This window comes from Ixodes scapularis, unplaced genomic scaffold, assembly GCF_016920785.2.
Source record: "Ixodes scapularis isolate PalLabHiFi unplaced genomic scaffold, ASM1692078v2 PGA_scaffold4__175_contigs__length_147842914, whole genome shotgun sequence".
Classification (NCBI taxonomy): Eukaryota; Metazoa; Arthropoda; class Arachnida; order Ixodida; family Ixodidae; genus Ixodes; species Ixodes scapularis.
The window spans coordinates 44,110,201-44,131,050 of record NW_024609879.1 but is presented as its reverse complement, the minus strand read 5'-3'; the positions used below and the strand labels follow the sequence as shown (position 1 = coordinate 44,131,050).

General features: G+C 47.2%; 1 protein-coding gene across 1 annotated transcript in view; it reads right to left on the bottom strand.

Annotated features, from left to right (window-relative positions):
• LOC8028428 (medium-chain acyl-CoA ligase ACSF2, mitochondrial) overlaps positions 1 to 20,850 on the bottom strand; it is a 146,689-nt gene that overhangs the window by 41,771 nt on the left and 84,068 nt on the right. Inside the window, exons 7-8 of the mRNA XM_002399246.4 lie at positions 10,598 to 10,715; positions 2,402 to 2,497 (exon numbers count right to left, since the gene is read on the bottom strand). Coding sequence (XP_002399287.3) covers positions 2,402 to 2,497; positions 10,598 to 10,715 — 214 coding nt within the window. The remainder of the gene's footprint in view (positions 1 to 2,401; positions 2,498 to 10,597; positions 10,716 to 20,850) is intronic.

Below are 20,850 nucleotides of genomic sequence, written 5' to 3'. Positions count from 1 at the left end.
TGTAGCAAAATATCTATTTCTGACACCGTAATTATTTGCCTGGCAAAAAAAAAAAAACACTTGTGGGGCTGTCAGTGTTTCTTTGAGTGTAACGTTTTGTTGTGACAAAAACCAACAACGACAGCGTAACGCCCGTAAGAAAACACATAAATAAAGTTTAATTTTCTTATATGCTTTGCTCTATGTACGACTAACTCATGGCTAGCTCAGTTGGGAAAGCGCTCCACTGGAAAAGGGGAGGTACCTGGTTTGATACCAAAATCAGGCGTATTTTTTCAGTAGCGCACTAGGTCACCTAGCTGTGTTTGGAGATTTCTGTTTTTCGTTTTCCTCTCCGTTTTCCCCTTTTTCCCCCTTTCTAGGGATTATTATGGTTTATCGTCGTACTTCAGTTCCCCAGCAGAATTTCAACTCAGCACCATGAGATTGTAGGCCAAGTAATTTAAAGGCGATTCACACGACAGACCGAATCGCGATTTTCGTCCGCGGACTGTGTACCACGTGGCCGACACGTCACTGATTCTTGCGATCCGAGCCTCGTCTGCGGACTCGCGGATTGAACTAACCGGGTGTCTTTTTACCTGTCTTAGGTAGTGACGCGTCACTAGTAACGCTTTTCTGTAACTTTGTTACTTTTTTGGTAACTTGTAACGGTAACGAGTTACTTTTTAAAAGTAATTTACCCATGACTTGCTTTTCCCTCAGATAATTTTGGTGTTTTAGTAACTTGAAATGCGTTTAGTCTCTCAACGGTACAATGTTTTCTTCTTTTTTTCTGAGCGACTAAAGCGAAGATGTCTTAATATATATATATATTTTTTTTCAGTTTGCTGGTTTATTTCTTTTATGTGATTTTATCTTCCGCGCGTGAAAGACGCCCCAAAAACTTTGCAATGCTGACGCGACGCAGCTTTTGATACTCTTCCTGGTCCATGTAAAGAAGCTTCTGCAAGAACTCGTCTAGCACGCCACGATTTTTCATGCGGCGGTGGTGTACTGAAATGCTGTGCGCGAGCGCGAAGTGCGTGAGGGCACAAAACCTCCTAGACAGCTCTCAAAGCCTGCACGCAACGTCACATGATGTCACGTCCCGGAGGCCTACACAGGCTCTGATTGGATGCGAGTGCCGCGTCAGCGTTCGCATGGGGCACTTTTCCTATCATAGTCCCACGCGAAAACTGACGCGGCACTCGAATTCAATCAAGGCCCGTGCAGGCCTCCGGGACGTGACGTCACGTCACGTGAAGCGCAGGCTTCAACGCTGTTTAGGAGGTGTTGGAGGGCATCTCCAAATGCTCCCCCGCGAGCCCATGGCTTCGTCCCTCCTACGCCGAGACCTCTTCGAGCAGTGAGATGCTTGTGTCGCTATTATGCTTGGGTTAGTGAAGAGATAATAGTGGAGCTTTGTGCTAAGCCTATGACGGCTCTTCTGTCTCGCTATGCTCGTAACAGCGGCGCAGGATTCTTTGTAGCTCAATGGTAAGTTGGAGTAGTTGGTGTACCATTCAAAAAAAAAAAAAAAAAGGTAAAACAAGCAGCGCATAAAAAACGACACGGACAAAAATGGTGTATACACACAGTGAGCGCCGACTTTCAACTGCAGGTTTCTTTTTCGTGGTAGAAAACGTCGATTTTGCACTTGGGCAACTAAGACACGGTGTTATCGTGCGATCTTGGAGTTTGGCGGCTCTGTGGGGTCGCGACCAGGTACGATCCATCCCTGCTGTCGTCTGCTCGTTGTCTCTTTCGCGTGAATGCGCTTGCAAGACGGACAAACAGCGGAGGTGTAATCTCAGAATAAATCCGTCCGCGGATGAGTCCGTCGTGTAAAACGTCCACTACCGCACTGGTCCTCAAAGCGAAGCGAGGTTCTTTCGCGTTGCATTTGAAGGCCGCACGCCCAGGTGCAGTCAAGCCCAGCACGGCGTTTGTCAGCAAAGGGTGTACTGAAATTCGCCTATGTAGCGATGCGGTGCCGTTCAGACGCGCCTCTCTTCTTCCACCATGGCCATGGTGAAAGAAGAGACAGGCAAGCTTATCGAGAACGCAAGAAATGGCATACGCAGCAGGGAGAGCTTTCACCAATAGACCACGCAAACCACGTTGAGAAGTATAAGGCCAATCATGCATTCTGTGCTTACAAATCTCAGTCAACATAATTAAGCTTGTATATTTTTTTCATACTTTTGCGCACTCGTGGGTACTGGTCGGCAATAATATTAAAAGGGAAGCGAATTTTTGTTTTGGTTGTCCTTCTTTACATTATCTAAAGTGTGTGAAACACCTTCCATATGATTCACCCGCAATCACTCGATTTCGTAGAATACTTTTTAAAAGTTTAACGAAAAAGTAACTATATTTCGCTATAATTTAAGGACTGGTTATAAAAACAGCACGATACCTGTTGGTGGTATCCAATGAAGCGGCCCACGATGTTGGCGTTGTTGACAACGTTAAAGTGAGACAGTCGCACAGGTTTGGGTTCTCCAGTTGTACCCTATGTTAAAAAAAGCCGTAAAGTGTACCATGGCAATCATATAAGAATGGCGTAGTATTATGTTCAAAACAAAATTATCGTACTTTCTTCCGCTTTTTGTTTTTTAAACAACAACGGAAGGTACAATTTCGACCAGCTAGCCTGGCTATAGTACCACCACACGTAAAAATGTGACGAACACTACACGTATATTTAACATCTGCACATATATAAATCCATTAATAAAGGCAGGAGACCTATATGATTGAATAAGAGACTTGGTGCCTTTATAGGTGGCCGTGCTTTCCTGAAAATAAGATATTATAAGGCCACATCACGTGTGGGTGATCTGGCCATTTTCAAGCTTCTAGCTGGTTCAGGCTGCCCAACAGCCCGACGGGCCATCCATATTTGTGCAGCCTATGTATAATTGTACATTTCAGACACTTCGCGGCTGGAAGACCATATCTATGGTAAATCCATTAATCGTCTAGCCCACGTCGAAACACACGTAGTGTACTAGTGATGAGACCCAAGGCTCCGCGTATATTTTCCGGGTCGGGTTTGCAGCGTGGAAAACCCTGCCCAGAATCCAGGCTGGATTGTCACGCGCGTCTCCGAGCGAACGCGGCCGCTGCCGAATAGTTATCGTGCTCGACTCCAATGTAAAAGACCGAGGTTCGATGCCAGGCCTTCCATACACCTTTTTTGTTGTTCTTGTAAATGCCGCGTTCTGGTGAATTCGAGAGCCCCGTTGCCTGTTCGAGGACCGAATATTGTACGCACCAAGCCTTCCGCGCCGATTGTCCCAGAAGCCCACGCTCGTACTTCAGAAACTCTTCGTGGCGACCAGGAGTGAACTTCGCCCTGGCGCTATCCTGCCACTTCGTCGACATCGGCGCTAGCTTTCTTCTATTTTGTGTTGGTACAAGTTCGCCGCATTAGAAGTTTAGTTACCGTCCGTCATTCTTCGCCTCGTCAATTGTTATTAGTTACATTTGTTGGAGCTGCGTGGTATCACATTACATGCTCGTGAAATGTACAACTCAGATGACCTGCAGGGCTCGATCTTTTTTTAAGTCTTGGAAAACTAATCCTCATAGACGAACCCGAATTCCGAGCCAACCGCCACAACCAAGGACTGCCTCCGGAGTTCGGTCAACTGCTAGAGCAGCCGAGGAAGACGAAAACGCCAACGATGGGGAACGAGTGGCAGCAGGCAACGAGTGGTTTTTCCGTTTTTTACCCGCCCTTTGTGCGTCGGAAAGCGGCACCGTTTCACGGCAAGATTCAGGATGACGTTGAAGACTGGCTCATCCGGTATGACTGAGTGGTGCGACACAACTACGCGACACCAGAACCTCACCTGAAGAACATCTACATTCCATTAAAGGGCACCGCTAGGCAGGCACGTAGCCAGGAGGAGGCCCATGGGGCCCGCCCCCCCCCCCCCCCCCCCCCCCAAAATCTTCCATTTTGCATGGGTCTTCCTCTCCCCCCTTCCCCTCATACAGCATTTTGTCATGAGTGGGCCCCCCTTGAAACAAAATCCTGGCTACGTGCCTGCCGCTAGGCGCTGTTTCGAGAACCACGAGCCAACGACAACAGCGTGAATGTCTGCAGGAGTGAGTTGCTGTGGACGTTTACTGCGTAACGCGGAAGGGAGAAGGCAGAAGCCATTTTTCCAATGCGAGCTAATGTCCCCAAAGAGACCGTAACGAGCTTGTTTGAAGACGTCTTTCGCCTAAGCAACCGTGCCGACCCAAAAGTCACAGTCAACAAGAAGCTGTGGGCCGAAATGCGTGGCGTGAGATACGAAATCCTTGGAGGCCTCGTCCGCTACCCGTCAACAACTGTCGAAGCCTTCGTCACTTACGCAACAAACATCAGGAGTACCCTTCAAACGTGCGCTTGTCACTACCAGCGACAACCTGGCGTCTCTGCATTCATCCTGTTTAGAGACAGAATCGCCCTTGTTACCCAGCTGGAAATAACCCAAAGCGTCCTCCGGAAGTAAATCAGGCATTTGCTGCTAGCCGCTAATCGTCCAGCAACCCTCTCTATCGACGATGTTGTGCGCGAGGAAGTCCAACGGGCGCTCCAACCTGAAGTTCCTATCAACACTAGGACGCCAGAGAAACTGACATTGAGCTACGCCGCCATGGTAAGGTGACCGCCGCAAACCAACCACCGAGCCACGGAGCAACCCCAACGAGACCATCCGATGCCGCCCTGCTCAAACCTCGCCGAAATATACCGACGTATGGAGGACGGCGGACTAACGACCGTTTTACTACCATTGCGGAGAAGCCAGCCATATCTACCGCCGTTGCCCCTGCCGGTAAATAGGACTGTGCGGCTTCCACCCAAACTAACCACGCCCATGCTACGGCGAACGATCGTGTGAGATCGAAGAGTACCTCTGACGACCTCAGTCTCCCCCGCCTGGAAATCTGCGTGGGTCTTGGTCGCCGCCACCACGAAGTCCCGCTTCGGATATGCACTGACGTGGTCGTCAGAGCCTCTCGCCATTGTCGCTCCGGAAAAAAACTAAGCGCAGCAAGCCCTGAAGGTGGAGTAGCCGTAGACCGACGATATAAAGAGGCTCCAAAGACGCCGGAGACTTCGTACTCGACCGAGGCCATCCGTCGGAGCGACGCTTCTGCAAAGGTGCCCAATAGTTCGAAAGTGACCAGCGACGGCCACGACGCGTCGACACTTGTGGACATCGGAGCAGTATACTCCATCTTGAGTGGGAGGCTTTCACGCCGTCTTCGGAAAGTGAAAACGCCTTGGGGTGGCACTTAAATACGAACCGCCGGAGAACACCTCATCCTACCAATTGGAAGATGTACTGCCCTCGTCAAGATTCGCTGTGAGATGGTCCCTGTGAAGTTTGTAGATCTGCAAGAGTGTGCGAGATAGTTACCCTCATAATGAGCTTTCTTTGTGTGTATGGCGCCCTCATGGACCTCAGAGCAAACCGGCTGACGCTACAAAAACCTCTTCCACCACCGGAGGAACCCAAAGCGATGCCCTCTGTTGTCAAAGTCCTCGTAAATCATGGGTTCGCTCGAGGTTTGCGAGACAAGCCTCCAGTTGCTTCTAGAAAGAGGAATCGGTGTCTTACATTCAGTAACAGAACTTCAAGACGGGCGCTTCATGGTCCTGGTTACAAATTTCCGACAAAAGCAAGATTCCTTACGAAAAGTATCGGGATTGACCACATTGACTAAATCTACAACTCAGTCGCAATTGCTAAACTTTCAGAAGAGCCGACTTAATCGCAGCACGAGAGGACGCCGCCCTCGTAACTTGACATTGAACCAAAGGGTGCACCTATTGAACGCAAAATGTCCCAAAAGCCGGGTGGATTCATGATTTAAAAAGTTTACTTCGACTTAACATAAAACATTAATACCAAAGAAAGGTACAGACGTTTCGCCACATATGCAGATGGCATCTTCAGTATACACTGACTCAAATGAGGCGAGGTCGACCAGTCTACTTATCACACACGTTACCGCAAACGCCTGGCAGGGACCGTGGTTGGTGTTGCAGACCAATGCGTCACAACGAATAAACCAGGACTGGACGGATTTCCTTTGCCCCCACCTTTGTTTTCGGGCCAGCGTCATCGCATTGTCGAGGTCGAAACTGCTTCCTGTCGTCCAGCACTGTTCGGCAACTTTCGTCTTGGACTGCGTGGCATGGGTGGCCTTGGCAACGTTCATTTTGTGTGCTTTTAGTCTCCTTACCCTCTTTCTGCCCATTTCGCCGTAAGTCGAATGACCATGAGAGTTTGACACCGGACATTTTTTGTCCTTTGACTCACATCACCCGACCGAACACAAACGGTCCGTTGTAAGGACTTTTGTATCACGATGTCATGCAGTGTGCTCTAACACTTGGCTACTGGTGCAAGAAGTAGAAATTGTGGTTGGTGCGTTAGAGCGACGCCATTGTACCTGAATGTTTATTAACGATACGCAGAGGCGAATGCCGAGGGGAAGGCGAATAAGTCACGAGTGCGCGCAACATCTATTGTATCTATTCCCTATGTTCAGGGCGTGTCAGATGCTGTTCGAATAGCTTTGCGTCCGCTGGGCGTACAAACAGTTCTTAAAAAACATTACACCTTGGCGATTGTGTTACCGAATCGAAGGACCATACCCCTGCGGGCGGTCAGAGGGGGGTTCTATACAAAGTGAGTGTGGGGATTGTGACGCAATTTACATTGTAGAAACGGGCAGAAAGAGGGCAACGAGACCAAAACAACACAAATGGGATGTTGCCAAGGCCACTCATGCCACGCGGTCCAAGACGGAACTTGTCGAAAACTGCCGGACGTCAGGACACAGTTTCGGCCTGGACACCCGACGATCCTGGCCCAAGAACAAAGGTGGCCGGAAAGGAAATTCGTCGAGTCCTGGTTCGTTCGTCGTGACGCATCGGTGTGCAACACCAAGCGTGGCCCCCTGCCGGATGTTTACGGTGACGTGTGTGATAAGTAGACTGGTCGACCTCGCCTCATTTGTGTCAGTGGCAGACTTGTACACGTTACTGAAAAAAGTAACCGATTACAATTACAACCACTTCCCTCGTTACTTTTCATTCAACTTTTTTTTTATTACCGTAGCATAATCCGTAAGATCTCAAGCTCAATTTTTCCAGAAAAAAAAGGCTTGACCGTTTTCGTTCAGAGCTGAGTGAGAAACGCCAACATACCCAATCCCTCTCGTGAAAAAAAAAATAAATAAAAAAGCGCTGTTTAAATACATTACTCGCAAGAGCCTGGATAAAGTCGTTTTCCCTTCCCGGCTGTAGTCTCCGGTGTATCAAAAAAAAGAAGTAGCCAAAAAACGAAGCCGTGTGATTAGGCTTACTTAGCATCAAGGTCCCGTGCTTAGTGGTTTCGGGAAAAAAAATCGCCATTGCCCAGAGCTGAGTGACTCCCCCCCCCCCCCCCCCCCCCCCAAAGAATAGATTGTAAAGTGAGAAAAATAGTAATGGGGAACTTAGTAATCAGTTACAGCAAAGGTAATTAAATTACAACAATCGTTACTCCTTAAAGGAAGTTTTTTTTTTTTTCGAGTGATGTGCCTTTTTCGGTGCCGTCAGTTGGTTTGTTGGTTTGGCCCCAATGTTAGAGGTCCGGTGTGGTATCTTTTGTTGAGAGAAGTGGTGCGACGGAGGGTTCCCTTTCCTTCTTTCTTTTTTAAACCCTATATAAAGGGTTCCGTCCTCTATAAAGGTTTAGCTTTGTTTGAGACGTTCTCTTTTTTCTTCCTTGTCGTCGTCTCTCAGTACCTCAGTCTCGGGTCTTCCTTGTCGTCGTCTGTCAATACCTCAGTCTCGGGTTTTTATACTCAAATATTTGAGCCGCCACATTTCTCTGTTTTGCTTGTATTGCTATATTTTGTTTCATTGCACGTTGCATCGAGGTGATGCTCTCTTTAAAAGGTAGAGTAATGCCACGCGTGTCTCCAAGCAAGGACACCGTGGCGGAAAGTTTACCGTCCTTTGCTTCCATGCAAACGGGCGAGGTTCGATTCCTGACCACGGATGCACATTTTGTTGTTTCTATAAATTCCACGTTATTGAAAATTTGAGAACCCTGTTGCTAGTTTGAGGACCGAATGTTCTATGGCACGAAACTTCTACGCCGAGTGCTCAATAAATTCAGTCCTGTAAATAAGGGACTCCGCGAGACGAGCCTGAGTCAGTCTCGACCCAGCACTGGATCCTGCTGCTTCCACGACATCGTCGCCTGCGACATTAGCATTCTTCTATTTTGTTTTGGGCACATGTACACCCTCTTTGGCGTGCTTTCGTTCAGTCATTCGTCGCCTCATCATTTGTCATTAGTGACAATATAATCCTATGTGACCGTATAGGCAATACACAATGACCACCTGGTGCTCTATCTCACTATTTGCGCCTCATCCGAATCAAGCCACTGCAGGGAGAGAAGGGCTGGCGCATTTGAACAAATTTTGAGTGGCCAGATAACATTCTTCGAGGAAGAAAAGCAACTGGGGGGGGGGGGGGGGGGGCAAAAAGGGAGTAAGGAAATAAAGGAGACCATAGCAGCACACTTCCCCGGCTCATACTTGGGCCAGTTTGGCGCAAGCTTGTGCCAGGCTCGAGCCAATTTGGCTCTGGCTCGCGCCAGTCTGGCCCAAGCAAGGGCTGAGGAAGTGTGCTACTTGGGGAGTTTCTACTTCCTTACTCCTCAATTTCTAGCAAAAAAACTCCCACTCTAGTACATATGATAGTTATACGTACAACTATTATCGTTTGAAAGTTAAGAACCACAGTAAAAAAGTGCAGCTTCTCAGGGAGGGTTAGAAATTTCCCCTTCTATGTAGGGAATTGAGATAAATGTAGATGCATTTTACTCGATTAGATATATCTTATCTTATTAAATAGTCCACGTTTTAAACGCCCAAAAGCACCCCTCTTCTTCCGAAAACCAAATGTTTTAGGAACTACTACGCGCGGAGCATGAACAATGCGTAAAACGTCCTTTTTTCTTGACCTGAAAAGGAGTATAGTAAAATTGCGCACGGATAACGCGTTTTAAACCAGCAATTCTTGTATGCCGAGACTCACAGTACTCAGAAGCAAGAAAAGGGGCTGCTCAAGGTTATTTCATAGTGTGTGTTATGCGGCATCGGGGTGCAACCTAATGCTCAGCTGCCGATTCAATTAAAAAGTGCAGGAATTGATGAGTTTATTATCTACCATTTAGAGAGTGTTTCAGTAGATTTTTTGGTCGTGTTAATTCTGAGAGGTTATTTTAAATATATTTCGTATCTTTCTATGCGTGTTTGACGCGCTACGGCGTTCTGGTGTGCAGCGCATAAAACATTTCCTATGAATATGAAACAATTTCGCATGCACAAGTTGTAATATCAATTTCAAATAAACTAGGACGATTGCAACGTACAGTGTGCGTCGACCTTCCTTTGAGTTGTTTTTGACTCTTATTTTGAATTTATAATAATTAGGGTCCTTTTTTAGAGCTCTATCTTCTTAAATAAGGAGAGTGTTGTTCGGAGTTTCATTTCGCTGAAAATTCGGGGTTTTTGTTTTAATTTGCCATTCTTCGCAAGAGAAAGTTTTTTTCCTGTTTTAGTTTTCCACTCTTTAAGAGAAGACTCAATAATACCGAGATATAAACGTACTCTATATTCATCAAAATTTGCCTGTATAGATTGATATGTAAGAAGCTGCATTTAGAATTCATGTTCTTGCCATTGGCTATATTAACTATCCTACAAAGCATCATGCAATGAAGTGTTGCGTTAGCGATCGTCGCTACTTTTAAATGCCTAAAAATCCAGATGTACTTTTTAGGGAGCAAGCTAGATCCAGCTGGCACTGCCGCCTTCTTATGAAATTTCCAGTTTCATTGTTTTCACTGTTATCAAAATACAACCCTGTCGCCTTCCGAACAGTGATCTTTTCGTGATCCGAAATTGCATTGGCCCGATGCTTCAGTGGATTAAATGTGAACTCCCTTTCTGAAGAGACCGATGCTTCAAAGAAATCACAAGTAGCTTTTCCTCAGGACCACCGTCCTTGTGCTTTTAACAAAATTTAGTCTTAAATTAATCAATTTCTTGTTTTTAGTGCCTTTTATATTGCCATCTTGACCTCGAAACTCTTACTTTTTTTCAGATTTATTGAAGGTTATAATACTAACAAGTGTTTTTTGAAGTTTTTATTTTCGAAAACGCGGAATCCTATTATAACCTAGGAAATAATTAATGGCGCCGCTGCTAGAATATGCAAATCCCCATAGTCGGTTTGACCGTGCCATTGAACAGCCCCGCAATTATCCGCGTCGCTCGATGGATTGCGGGATAATCGCGAAGTGTACTACGATTTCCCTTAAGGGTGAATTCATAAAACCTTGAAAAATGTTTCTCAATATGTCGACAACCTCTACGATGGTCCGGCCGGCCGGAACAAACTGCACGACTGTTACAACCTCCAGAGCTTCAAATGCTGCTCTCGTCTATCTGAATCCATGGTAATGGCTTAGTTTTAGAATATTGTTCCATGGGAGATACAGGTGTTCTAAAGCTTAAAAAGTTAGCTTCTTACACTTACCGAGGAAAATTGAATGAAGGCGTCCTGGTCGAACTGCACTTTGGCAGACACGGCGTTCATGGCGACGTGGTGTTCAGCCGTCCCTGAATTTATCAAATCATCGAAAGTAATACTGCCGCTGCGGGAAAAGAGAACGTCGATTAACCGTATTTACGTTATAGGAGAAAATGTCTCTAAGCTACAATCATGTGACGGGCTAGTTGGTTATACAAAACTTCATTCGTCAGTCCTGACGGGCTGTGCGTGTTCAGAGTGATGCCGTTCGGATTTTTCACAGCACCAGCCACCTTCCAGCGTGTCATGGACACCGTGCTGGCATGTCTCAAATGGCAGAGCTGCCTCGTCTACTTGGACGATGTCGTAGTATTCTCACGAAATTTCGACCAACACCTGAGACGACTTTGAGGCGTGCTTTAAGCCAACAAGTGCGCCGGCCTATCATTCAAGTCAACAAAGTGTCGGTTCGCCTATGGGAGACTAAAGTTCGTTGGCCGCGTCGAGAACAACAAAGGTGTCTCTCCCTGACCCAGAGAAGACCCGCGCAGTAGCTGCACTTACTCCGCCGTCTGACAAGAAGGCCGTGAGAATGTTTTTCAGTCTCTGTGCCTACTACAGGCGCTTTGATCGAGACTTCGCCAAGCTGTCCGCACCGCTGACGCACCTTACGAAGGACGCCGTAAAATTTGAGTGGACAGATCACCAGCGGTCATTCCACAAGCTCAAACGAAGACTCTCCACGCCCCCGATTCATGGCCATTTTGATCAGTTTGCTGAAACAGAGACCCACACCGATGCCAGTAACACCGGATTCGGTGCGGTACTAGTCCAAAAGCAGGACGGAGCAGAGCGAGTCATCGCATACGCAAGTCGGACGCTGTCTAACGCGGAGAGGAACTATAGTTCCTCTCCGCGAGGGGTACCTCGCTGTCGTCCGGAATAACAAAGTTTCGCCCATATTTGTATCAAAACCCTTTTCACGTGGTCACCACCCCCACTCGCGCTGCTGGCTCGCGAATATGATTGACCCCTCCGGAAGCCTTGCCCGGTGGAGGTTACAGCTGCAAGATTTCGACATGACCGTGGTGTACAAGTCCGGCCGGAAGCACAATGAAGCCGACTGCATGTCAAGGGCCCCAGTCGAGGCCGCCCCTGCCTGCACCAAAGACGACGCCGATGACTGTTTCCTCGGCGCCCTGAATTTCAGAAACATGGCAGCACTCCAACGAGACGACCCTAAGCTGTGAGCACTCATCAAGCACTTAGAGGGACAAGGAATCGCCGTCCCCCGCGTTTTCGTACGAACACTGCCAACCTTCTCTATCCGACAAAGTGTGCTCTACAAGGAGAACTTAAGTGACAACAACACGGCGTGGCTGTTGGTGATTTCTTCCAGTCTTCGAGAGGAAATATTTTAAGCCTGCCACAATGGCCCGACGGCGGGACATCTTCGCTACTGCAGGACTCTTACCAGGATACGCGAAAAGTACTATTGGCCCAAGCTTGCGAAGACAGTCCACCACTACACCCGATCTTGCCACGAGTGTCAAAGACGCAAGAAACCACCGACGAGACCGGCAGGACTTCTTCAGCCTATTACGCCGCCATCTGCCCCATTCCAGCAAACCGGAATGGATTTACTTGAACCATTCCCACCATCGACGCAAGGAAACTGGTGGATAATCGTCACAACCGATTATCTCACACGGTACGTTGAGACTAAAGCGCTTCCATCAAGTACGGCTCTTGAAGTCGCCAAGTTTATTTATCGAGTTCAATTTCCTCCGTCACGGGGCCCCCGAAGTCCTCATTACAGACCGTGGATCATCGTTCATGGCCCAGCTGATGCAGGGCCATGAACGATGCAGGGCCATGAACAATTTAACAGTAAAGATAGCTGTTTTCTCTCAGCTCATATCAGTGCCGTTTGTGCAAATGCAACTTCATGAGTCCTACTATGCAGGTACTGCAAAACAAACCACAAGTATTTAAAACAATTACTTTATTAGAAACTAATGTGATACATATTGGCTCGAAAGCCTGCTTCGGCTTATCACAGGGGTTTTGTCAGAATAACTAAACAAATAACATCATAAGAAATAATACTAACACACAACTGGTATAACTATTAGACCAGAACGAAAATAAATTACAATGACAAGATTTGTGAAGGCTTGCTTTGCCTGCTTGGTTTTGAGGATTAAGTTAGAATAAAAAATGACGTTTCCTAAAAGCTTTGTTCGTCTACTTGCTGTTTTTTCAAAGCTTTGTTTTTCTTTTTGCAGTTTCTTCTTTTATGGTTTAAATCCTCAGATCAACAAATGCACAAAAAAAAAAATCTAACAGATGTTTAAATACACAATGGAACAGACAAACCTTTGTATTATAGCTGGAATATCCACCAAATACATATGGAAAACATTAAAACAGTAACCGTTATTGGTAATTCTTTTTCCCTGTTCTAGGAATGTGCTCCGAGTGCCGTCACAACTTTCACAGCTCTTACCAAAACCTATGTATTTATTTTAACCATGAGGTGCTCAAGCACAAAACGTATGCTTCGTCAATTCCCCCCCCCCCCCCCCCCCCCCCCACATACTGACCTTTCTATGCTTAGTACATGGCTAATACCCGAGAGATTCTTTCTGAGAAGTCCAGGACGTCAATTCACAGGTCCTCGCAGACAACGCACATGCTGCCAGATGTCCATGGGTGCTTTCCAGTGAAAAGTAACGCCGGGTTCCCGAAAGTCTTTACTGGGTCCTGAGGAAAAAAAAAGCCAATGATAAGAAATAAGTTCTGGAAGTCAGACGAAGTTGTAGGTTAGAAAAGTAAAATTGTCGAGAACATGTTAAGTGCCCACAGTGTCATAGATGGAAAGTGCATGCAGCAGAGTGAAGGCAAGTGAGGCGGACGCCCATTGCTGCCTTTCTATATTTCGCTTTCCCCAATTCTCACTTGATTGTGAAGTGTTTCGTACGGTGGAACCAGTGCGTCAGGGTGTCTACCGAATTGCTGATTTCAAATTCCTTCACTTTTCTAGAATTCCCCTTGACTATTTTGATAAAAACTTCCTGACTACTTCTGGGTCAAAGGATTATAATTCGGAAACGTTATTCAGCATAGTGGTGCCCTTGCGCAACCGTCAAGCTTTGTTCCGTATCTTTGCCCTGATGAAGCCAACTTTTTGACGATTTCCCTGAGAATTTCAGGTTGGTAGACACCCTGATGATGTATCAGGTTACAGATGGACGCCATAAAAATGCAGACTATTGCATTCAAAATTATTTTAGCCATCAGGAGGAACCTAAAATATTCCCGTGGAGAGAGATAGAGAGCGGAGGGGCGGGGGAGGCTGCTGCTGTTATTGTCTACTTTTTCTTTTAAAAGAATACCAATTGAAGGCTCAAAGGGAACGTAAGTAATAAATCAGTAAGTGTACTGAGAGCACTTGAAGCACAAGGGGCACGATCCCTACTGAGGAAAGAGGGGAGGGTACCAAGTCTAGCTGAACCTGTTCTGCAGCACCCTGCATAAGCTAGGTGCTAGGCAAGACTGGGGCTTATCTACTGAGACTTTCTAGTACAGTCACAGAAAGCATTATAAGATTCTTTGCTGGGTAAGCTGCATCGTGGCTGCAATGAAAAAAAAAAGAGTACATTAGGACAGGGACAAGGAAGGAAGGGAAGACTTTTTTCTGAATAAACTAGTTGGTAGTGTGCGCTTGTTTCTTCCTTTCTCGTCCCCGTCTTATTGTGCTCCCTTTTTAGTTGCAACGAAAGCAAGCCACGATAGAATTTAGAGGGCTTAAAGCTTGCTTTAACATCTGTGTGCATGTGAGGGAACGCTTCATGTACAAGGTCTACTACAAGGTGGTAATCATCACAATTTTCCATCTGAGTAACCAAATAATGCATCCCTGAATTACAAAGTATCCTATAACTTTTCGTGTGCTGTACCGATATAGGCATCTTTTGCATGCAGAAATTGTGGGACACTAAATCTAATAGTAATTTGTTTATCATCTTTGCTTAGATAAATGTTTCTGAAGTTTGGCAGGAAAGAACCGCCTTCCTACATAAGCCCGAATCTAGTCTTTGATTTGTTTTGAAGTCATGGCCAAGTACTCCTAATAAAATATTGAAATAACCAGTTGAGAAGACAGTGAATGATACTTATCTCACTTGGTCTCCAGCTTTAAAAAAAAATGTTTACAGATTGGCATAGCGAAGACACCCTTTCAAACAGATTTATCTTAAACAACCATAGTTACATGTGATTTAGCTTTAGCATGAGTAGTTACATCGACCACGCAAACGGCACGGCTTTCCTCTGCTCTTGTCCCTTCCCCTATCGTGTTTTATTTTGCGAAGATCGGCATTAATAAGAATATTGTAGGCTCTGACGACAGCAAACAGGGCTTGTTAGTGGTTGTCCGCACCAATTTAATCATAACAGTCTAACCCTCTTTTTTAAGAATGCAAACAAAAAGATGCTCTCCCCCTAAAAAAAAAAGGAGTAAAGTAGATTAGAGTATGACCATAGCACCTCTATACTCACAAAGCCTGCCAGTTCGACGACAGAGTCATAGAGTGCCTGGTCACAGATTTGGAGCGCGAGGATTTAGTAGCACAGAGCATTAAAGAGCCGTTCCTCGGGGAACCTGGACGTTAGCTCACAGCTTTTGCAGTGGCGAGGACCCAAAACATACTTTTTTCGTGCTTCGCGTCCGCTGCGGCGATACTCTTGTCCGTTGTATGCCACTCCACCTTTTCCATTTCGGCGACCGCTTCTTGTGGCAAATCTGCCAGGTTTTGTCAGTATAAAGGAGGCTATGGTATACGACATATACTGGTGCTCTGTAGCGGGGCGCCATCCTGCTGTGTAATCTTTGGGCAGACCCTTTGTCCACAGAACTCTGAGCATGAAGAGGTTATCTGTCCTACCTGTGACATTATCTGCAACTCACAAATTTCAGTGCTGCATTGGATTGTTCACAGCAAGGCATGGAAGTGAGTCATGTTTTTTTTTTCATCCGGAAAAACGCAAAACTTTGAAATGGCCCAATTGTTTACCTCGGCAAAAGCTGCACGGTTCGGGGCACAGCCACGCAGGCGGCAAGGCGTTGACACCAAGAGGTCCCGTTCTCTTTCCCTCGCTGGCTCCTGTGGTACCCTTGTCTCCGTCGACTGAAAGGAAAGTCCTTTCAGTGTCGTGCATACTTGAGCCTCCACTGAAGCAAAAATGATTCCATGTGAACCTACTTGCCATTAAAGAGGAAAGTTCACTTCTTCAGTCTTATTTTCTACCCACCTAATACAATAGTTTGCTAACAGGAACACCACCGTTAACTAGAAAACTCATTCGTAATGCAAGTCCTACGTATTAAGGAATCATGTTCAAGGTCTAATTAAACAACAACCATGGGCACTAAAGAAAATTTCCTACATGGGTGAGTATTATACTCCGTCTCACCCTACGATGGACTAGGGCCCGAAGGCTGGCGGGAGGAGCACCGCCTCAGAAAAGCGTGCATCCGCATTGCAAAAAAGTGCGGAAAAGAAATTCCGATTCGCCGAGTACGAAGAGCACCTATATTACGCGTATGGTTCTCTGTTGTTATCTTATAACACGCTATTTTATATTGGTGAAAAAATGTAATTTGTATATAGGTTGATAAATATTGGTGCCATATTTCGCACACATGTCAACTATTTTGAGAACTTGGACGGTGCGCAGGCAACACTGATGTAAAGTCGTTTCGCCTTAGCCAAAACAATCCACTCCAATCTTCGTGCACGTTTAACACGTACGTTCCCGTGTCGAACACGAGACCACTCGATCTGACTCATCTTCATTATCTAATGGCCACTGGTTCTGATCCCGGGTTCTTTTCGCCACATCGCTAGCGGACGGTATTTAAGAAAGCCCCCTTCAGTAGTCTGGCGCGGCAGATTGTACTTAACGTGTATTTTAAGCTTCGAGTCGAGAATCCGGCTGCGCCGTATCACGAGACCGTTCGGAGAGTGACGGAATTAACGGGTGTAGGGTACGCCACAATCTTTAGATGGAAAACGCTTCTTGAAAAGAGTGCCTTAACAGGCACACCGTTGAGAGCCCTCATCTATACGCACGAGATGGGAAAGGCCTCCGGCCACGCCAAGTGTGCTGGACTCGTTCCATCACCAGGGTCTCCGGCTGATCGTGCGTGGTTTCTTCCGGCGGAACGAATGTCCTACGGTGCTAAAGGCAAGTCCACATCTTAATGCCTTCGCTTATTTTATGCAATCTATTCAACTGCTAACGAGAAAAAGGTGAGGGATTGCTTAAAGATACAGATATGATTACCCCGTGACATCTTAAATAACATTCAACTGCCTCCCAAATGAGTTCACCGTTTGCACATATATAGACGTTCGTGAGCAAAGCCCAAATATTGCAGATTAAATGACGTTGGCGCATATTTGCTGTCTGTATAAAAAAGGCTGCTGGCACCAATCGGGGCCAAACATGAGCGCCAGATTTAATATTGTAATTAAACAAAATGTAGTTAGAATATGCTGATAAGTTCATTTCAGTGTGTATTATTATTACGCTGCATTTATAACGTGGAGTAGAGTTTCCCAGTATCCGACAAATGCAGTCACAAATTTGTGGGCACACTGATAAAATTCTCAATGACATTTGCACATAATTGCGTCTGACAGTCCAAATGTCTGCCTTGAGCTCAAAATTTTTTATGGTTTGTTGTCATGACAGGACATTTTCATTGCAACAACTAACTTGTTGTGGTGCTGCAGGTTCATGATCAGGCGGCATTATCGACGACTGGATGGTGCGTCTCTTGCTCACTCCAGAACCGAATCAAGCGACAGGTTCAGGATCAGGCGGCATTATCGACGACTGGCTGATGCGTCTCTTGCTCACTCAAGAACCGAATCAAGCGGCAGGTTCAGGATCAGGTGGCATTATTGACGACTGGCTGGTGCGTTTCTTGCTCACTTAAGAAACGAATCAAGCCGCAGGCTCAGGATCAGGCGGCATTATCGACGACCGACTGGTGCGTCTCTTGCTCACTCAAGAACCGAATCAAGCTGCAGGTTCAGTATCAGGCGGCATTATCAACAACTGGCTGGTGCGTCTCTTGCTCACTCAAGAACCAAATCAAGCAGCAGGTTCAGGATCAGGCAGCATTATCGACGACTGGCTGGTGCGTCTCTTGCTCACTCAAGAACCGAATCAAGTGGCAGGTTCAGAATCAGGCGGAATTATCGACGACTGGCTGGTGCGTCTCTTGCTTCTCTCAAAAAGCAAATCAAGCAGCAGGTTCAGGATCAGGCAGCATTATCGACGACTGACTGGCGCGTCTCTTGTTCACTCAAGAGCCGAATCAAGCAGCAGGTTCAGGATCAGGCGGCTTTAGCGACGACTGACTGGTGCATCTCTTGCTCACTCAAGAACCGAATCAAGCTGCAGGTTCAGGATCAGGCGGCTTTAGCGACGACTGACTGGTGCATCTCTTGCTCACTCAAGAACCGAATCAAACAGCAGGTTCAGGATCAGGCAGCATTATCGACGACTGGCTGGTGCGTCTCTTGCTCACTCAAGAACCGAATCAAGCAGCAGGTTCAGGATCAGGCGGCTTCAGCGACGACTGACTGGTGCATCTCTTGCTCACTCAAGAACCGAGTCAAGCTGCAGGTTCAGGATCAGGCGGCATTATCGACGAATGACTGGTGCGTCTCTTGCTCACTCAAGAACCGAATCAAGTGGCAGGTTCAGAATCAGGCGGAATTATCGACGACTGGCTGGTGCGTCTCTTGCTCACTCAAGAACCGAATCAAGCAGCAGGTTCAGGATCAGGCAGCATTATCGACGACTGACTGGCGCGTCTCTTGTTCACTCAAGAGCCGAATCAAGCAGAAGGTTCAGGATCAGGCGGCTTTAGCGACGACTGACTGGTGCATCTCTTGCTCACTCAAAAACCGAATCAAGCTGCAGGTTCAGGATCAAGCGGCATTATCGACGACTGACTGGTGCATCTCTTGCTCACTCAAGAACCGAATCAAGCTGCAGGTTCAGGATCAAGCGGCATTATCGACGACTGGCTGGTGCGTCTCTTGCTCACTCAAGAACCGAATCAAGCAGCAGGTTCAGGATCAGGCGGCTTTAGCGACGACTGACTGGTGCATCTCTTGCTCACTCAAGAACCGAATCAAGCAGCAGGTTCAGGATCAGGCAGCATTATCGACGACTGGCTGGTGCGTCTCTTGCTCACTCAAGAACCGAATCAAGCAGCAGGTTCAGGATCAGGCGGCTTTAGCGACGACTGACTGGTGCATCTCTTGCTCACTCAAGAACCGAGTCAAGCTGCAGGTTCAGGATCAGGCGGCATTATCGACGAATGACTGGTGCGTCTCTTGCTCACTCAAGAACCGAATCAAGTGGCAGGTTCAGAATAAGGCGGAATTATCGACGACTGGCTGGTGCGTCCCTTGCTCACTCAAAAACCAAATCAAGCAGCAGGTTCAAGATCAGGCAGCATTATCGACGACTGGCTGGTGCGTCTTTTGCTCACTCAAGAAACGAATCAAGCAGCAGGTTCAGGATCAGGCAGCATTATCGACGACTGACTGGCGCGTCTCTTGTTCACTCAAGAGCCGAATCAAGCAGCAGGTTCAGGATCAGGCGGCTTTAGCGACGACTGACTGGTGCATCTCTTGCTCGCTCAAGAACCGAATCAAGCAGCAGGTTCAGGATCAGGCGGCTTTAGCGACGACTGACTGGTGCATCTCTTGCTCGCTCAAGAACCAAATCAAGTTGCAGGTTCAGGATCAGGCGGCATTATCGACGAATGACTGGTGCGTCTCTTGCTCACTCAAGAACCGAATCAAGCAGCAGGTTCAGGATCAGGCGGCTTTAGCGACGACTGACTGGTGCATCTCTTGCTCACTCAAGAACCGAATCAAGCAGCAGGTTCAGGATCAGGCAGCATTATCGACGACTGGCTGGTGCGTCTCTTGCTCACTCAAGAACCGAATCAAGTGGCAGGTTCAGAATCAGGCGGAATTATCGACGACTGGCTGGTGCGTCTCTTGCTCACTCAAGAACCGAATCAAGCAGCAGGTTCAGGATCAGGCGGCTTTAGCGACGACTGACTGGTGCATCTCTTGCTCGCTCAAGAACCAAATCAAGCTGCAGGTTCAGGATCAAGCGGCATTATCGACGACTGGCTGGTGCGTCTCTTGCTCACTCAAGAACCGAATCAAGCAGCAGGTTCAGGATCAGGCGGCTTTAGCGACGACTGACTGGTGCATCTCTTGCTCACTCAAGAACCGAATCAAGCTGCAGGTTCAGGATCAGGCGGCTTTAGCGACGACTGACTGGTGCATCTCTTGCTCACTCAAGAACCGAATCAAACAGCAGGTTCAGGATCAGGCAGCATTATCGACGACTGGCTGGTGCGTCTCTTGCTCACTCAAGAACCGAATCAAGCAGCAGGTTCAGGATCAGGCGGCTTTAGCGACGACTGACTGGTGCATCTCTTGCTCACTCAAGAACCGAGTCAAGCTGCAGGTTCAGGATCAGGCGGCATTATCGACGAATGACTGGTGCGTCTCTTGCTCACTCAAGAACCGAATCAAGTGGCAGGTTCAGAATCAGGCGGAATTATCGACGACTGGCTGGTGCGTCTCTTGCTCACTCAAAAACCAAATCAAGCAGCAGGTTCAAGATCAGGCAGCATTATCGACGACTGGCTGGTGCGTCTCTTGCTCACTCAAGAACCGAATCAAGCAGCAGGTTCAGGATCAGGCAGCATTATCGACGACTGACTGGCGCGTCTCTTGTTCACTCAAGAGCCGAATCAAGCAGAAGGTTCAGGATCAGGCGGCTTTAGCGACGACTGACTGGTGCATCTCTTGCTCACTCAAGAACCGAATCAAGCTGCAGGTTCAGGATCAAGCGGCATTATCGACGACTGACTGGTGCATCTCTTGCTCACTCAAGAACCGAATCAAGCTGCAGGTTCAGGATCAAGCGGCATTATCGACGACTGGCTGGTGCGTCTCTTGCTCACTCAAGAACCGAATCAAGCAACAGGTTCAGGATCAGGCGGCTTTAGCGACGACTGACTGGTGCATCTCTTGCTCACTCAAGAACCGAATCAAGCAGCAGGTTCAGGATCAGGCAGCATTATCGACGACTGGCTGGTGCGTCTCTTGCTCACTCAAGAACCGAATCAAGCAGCAGGTTCA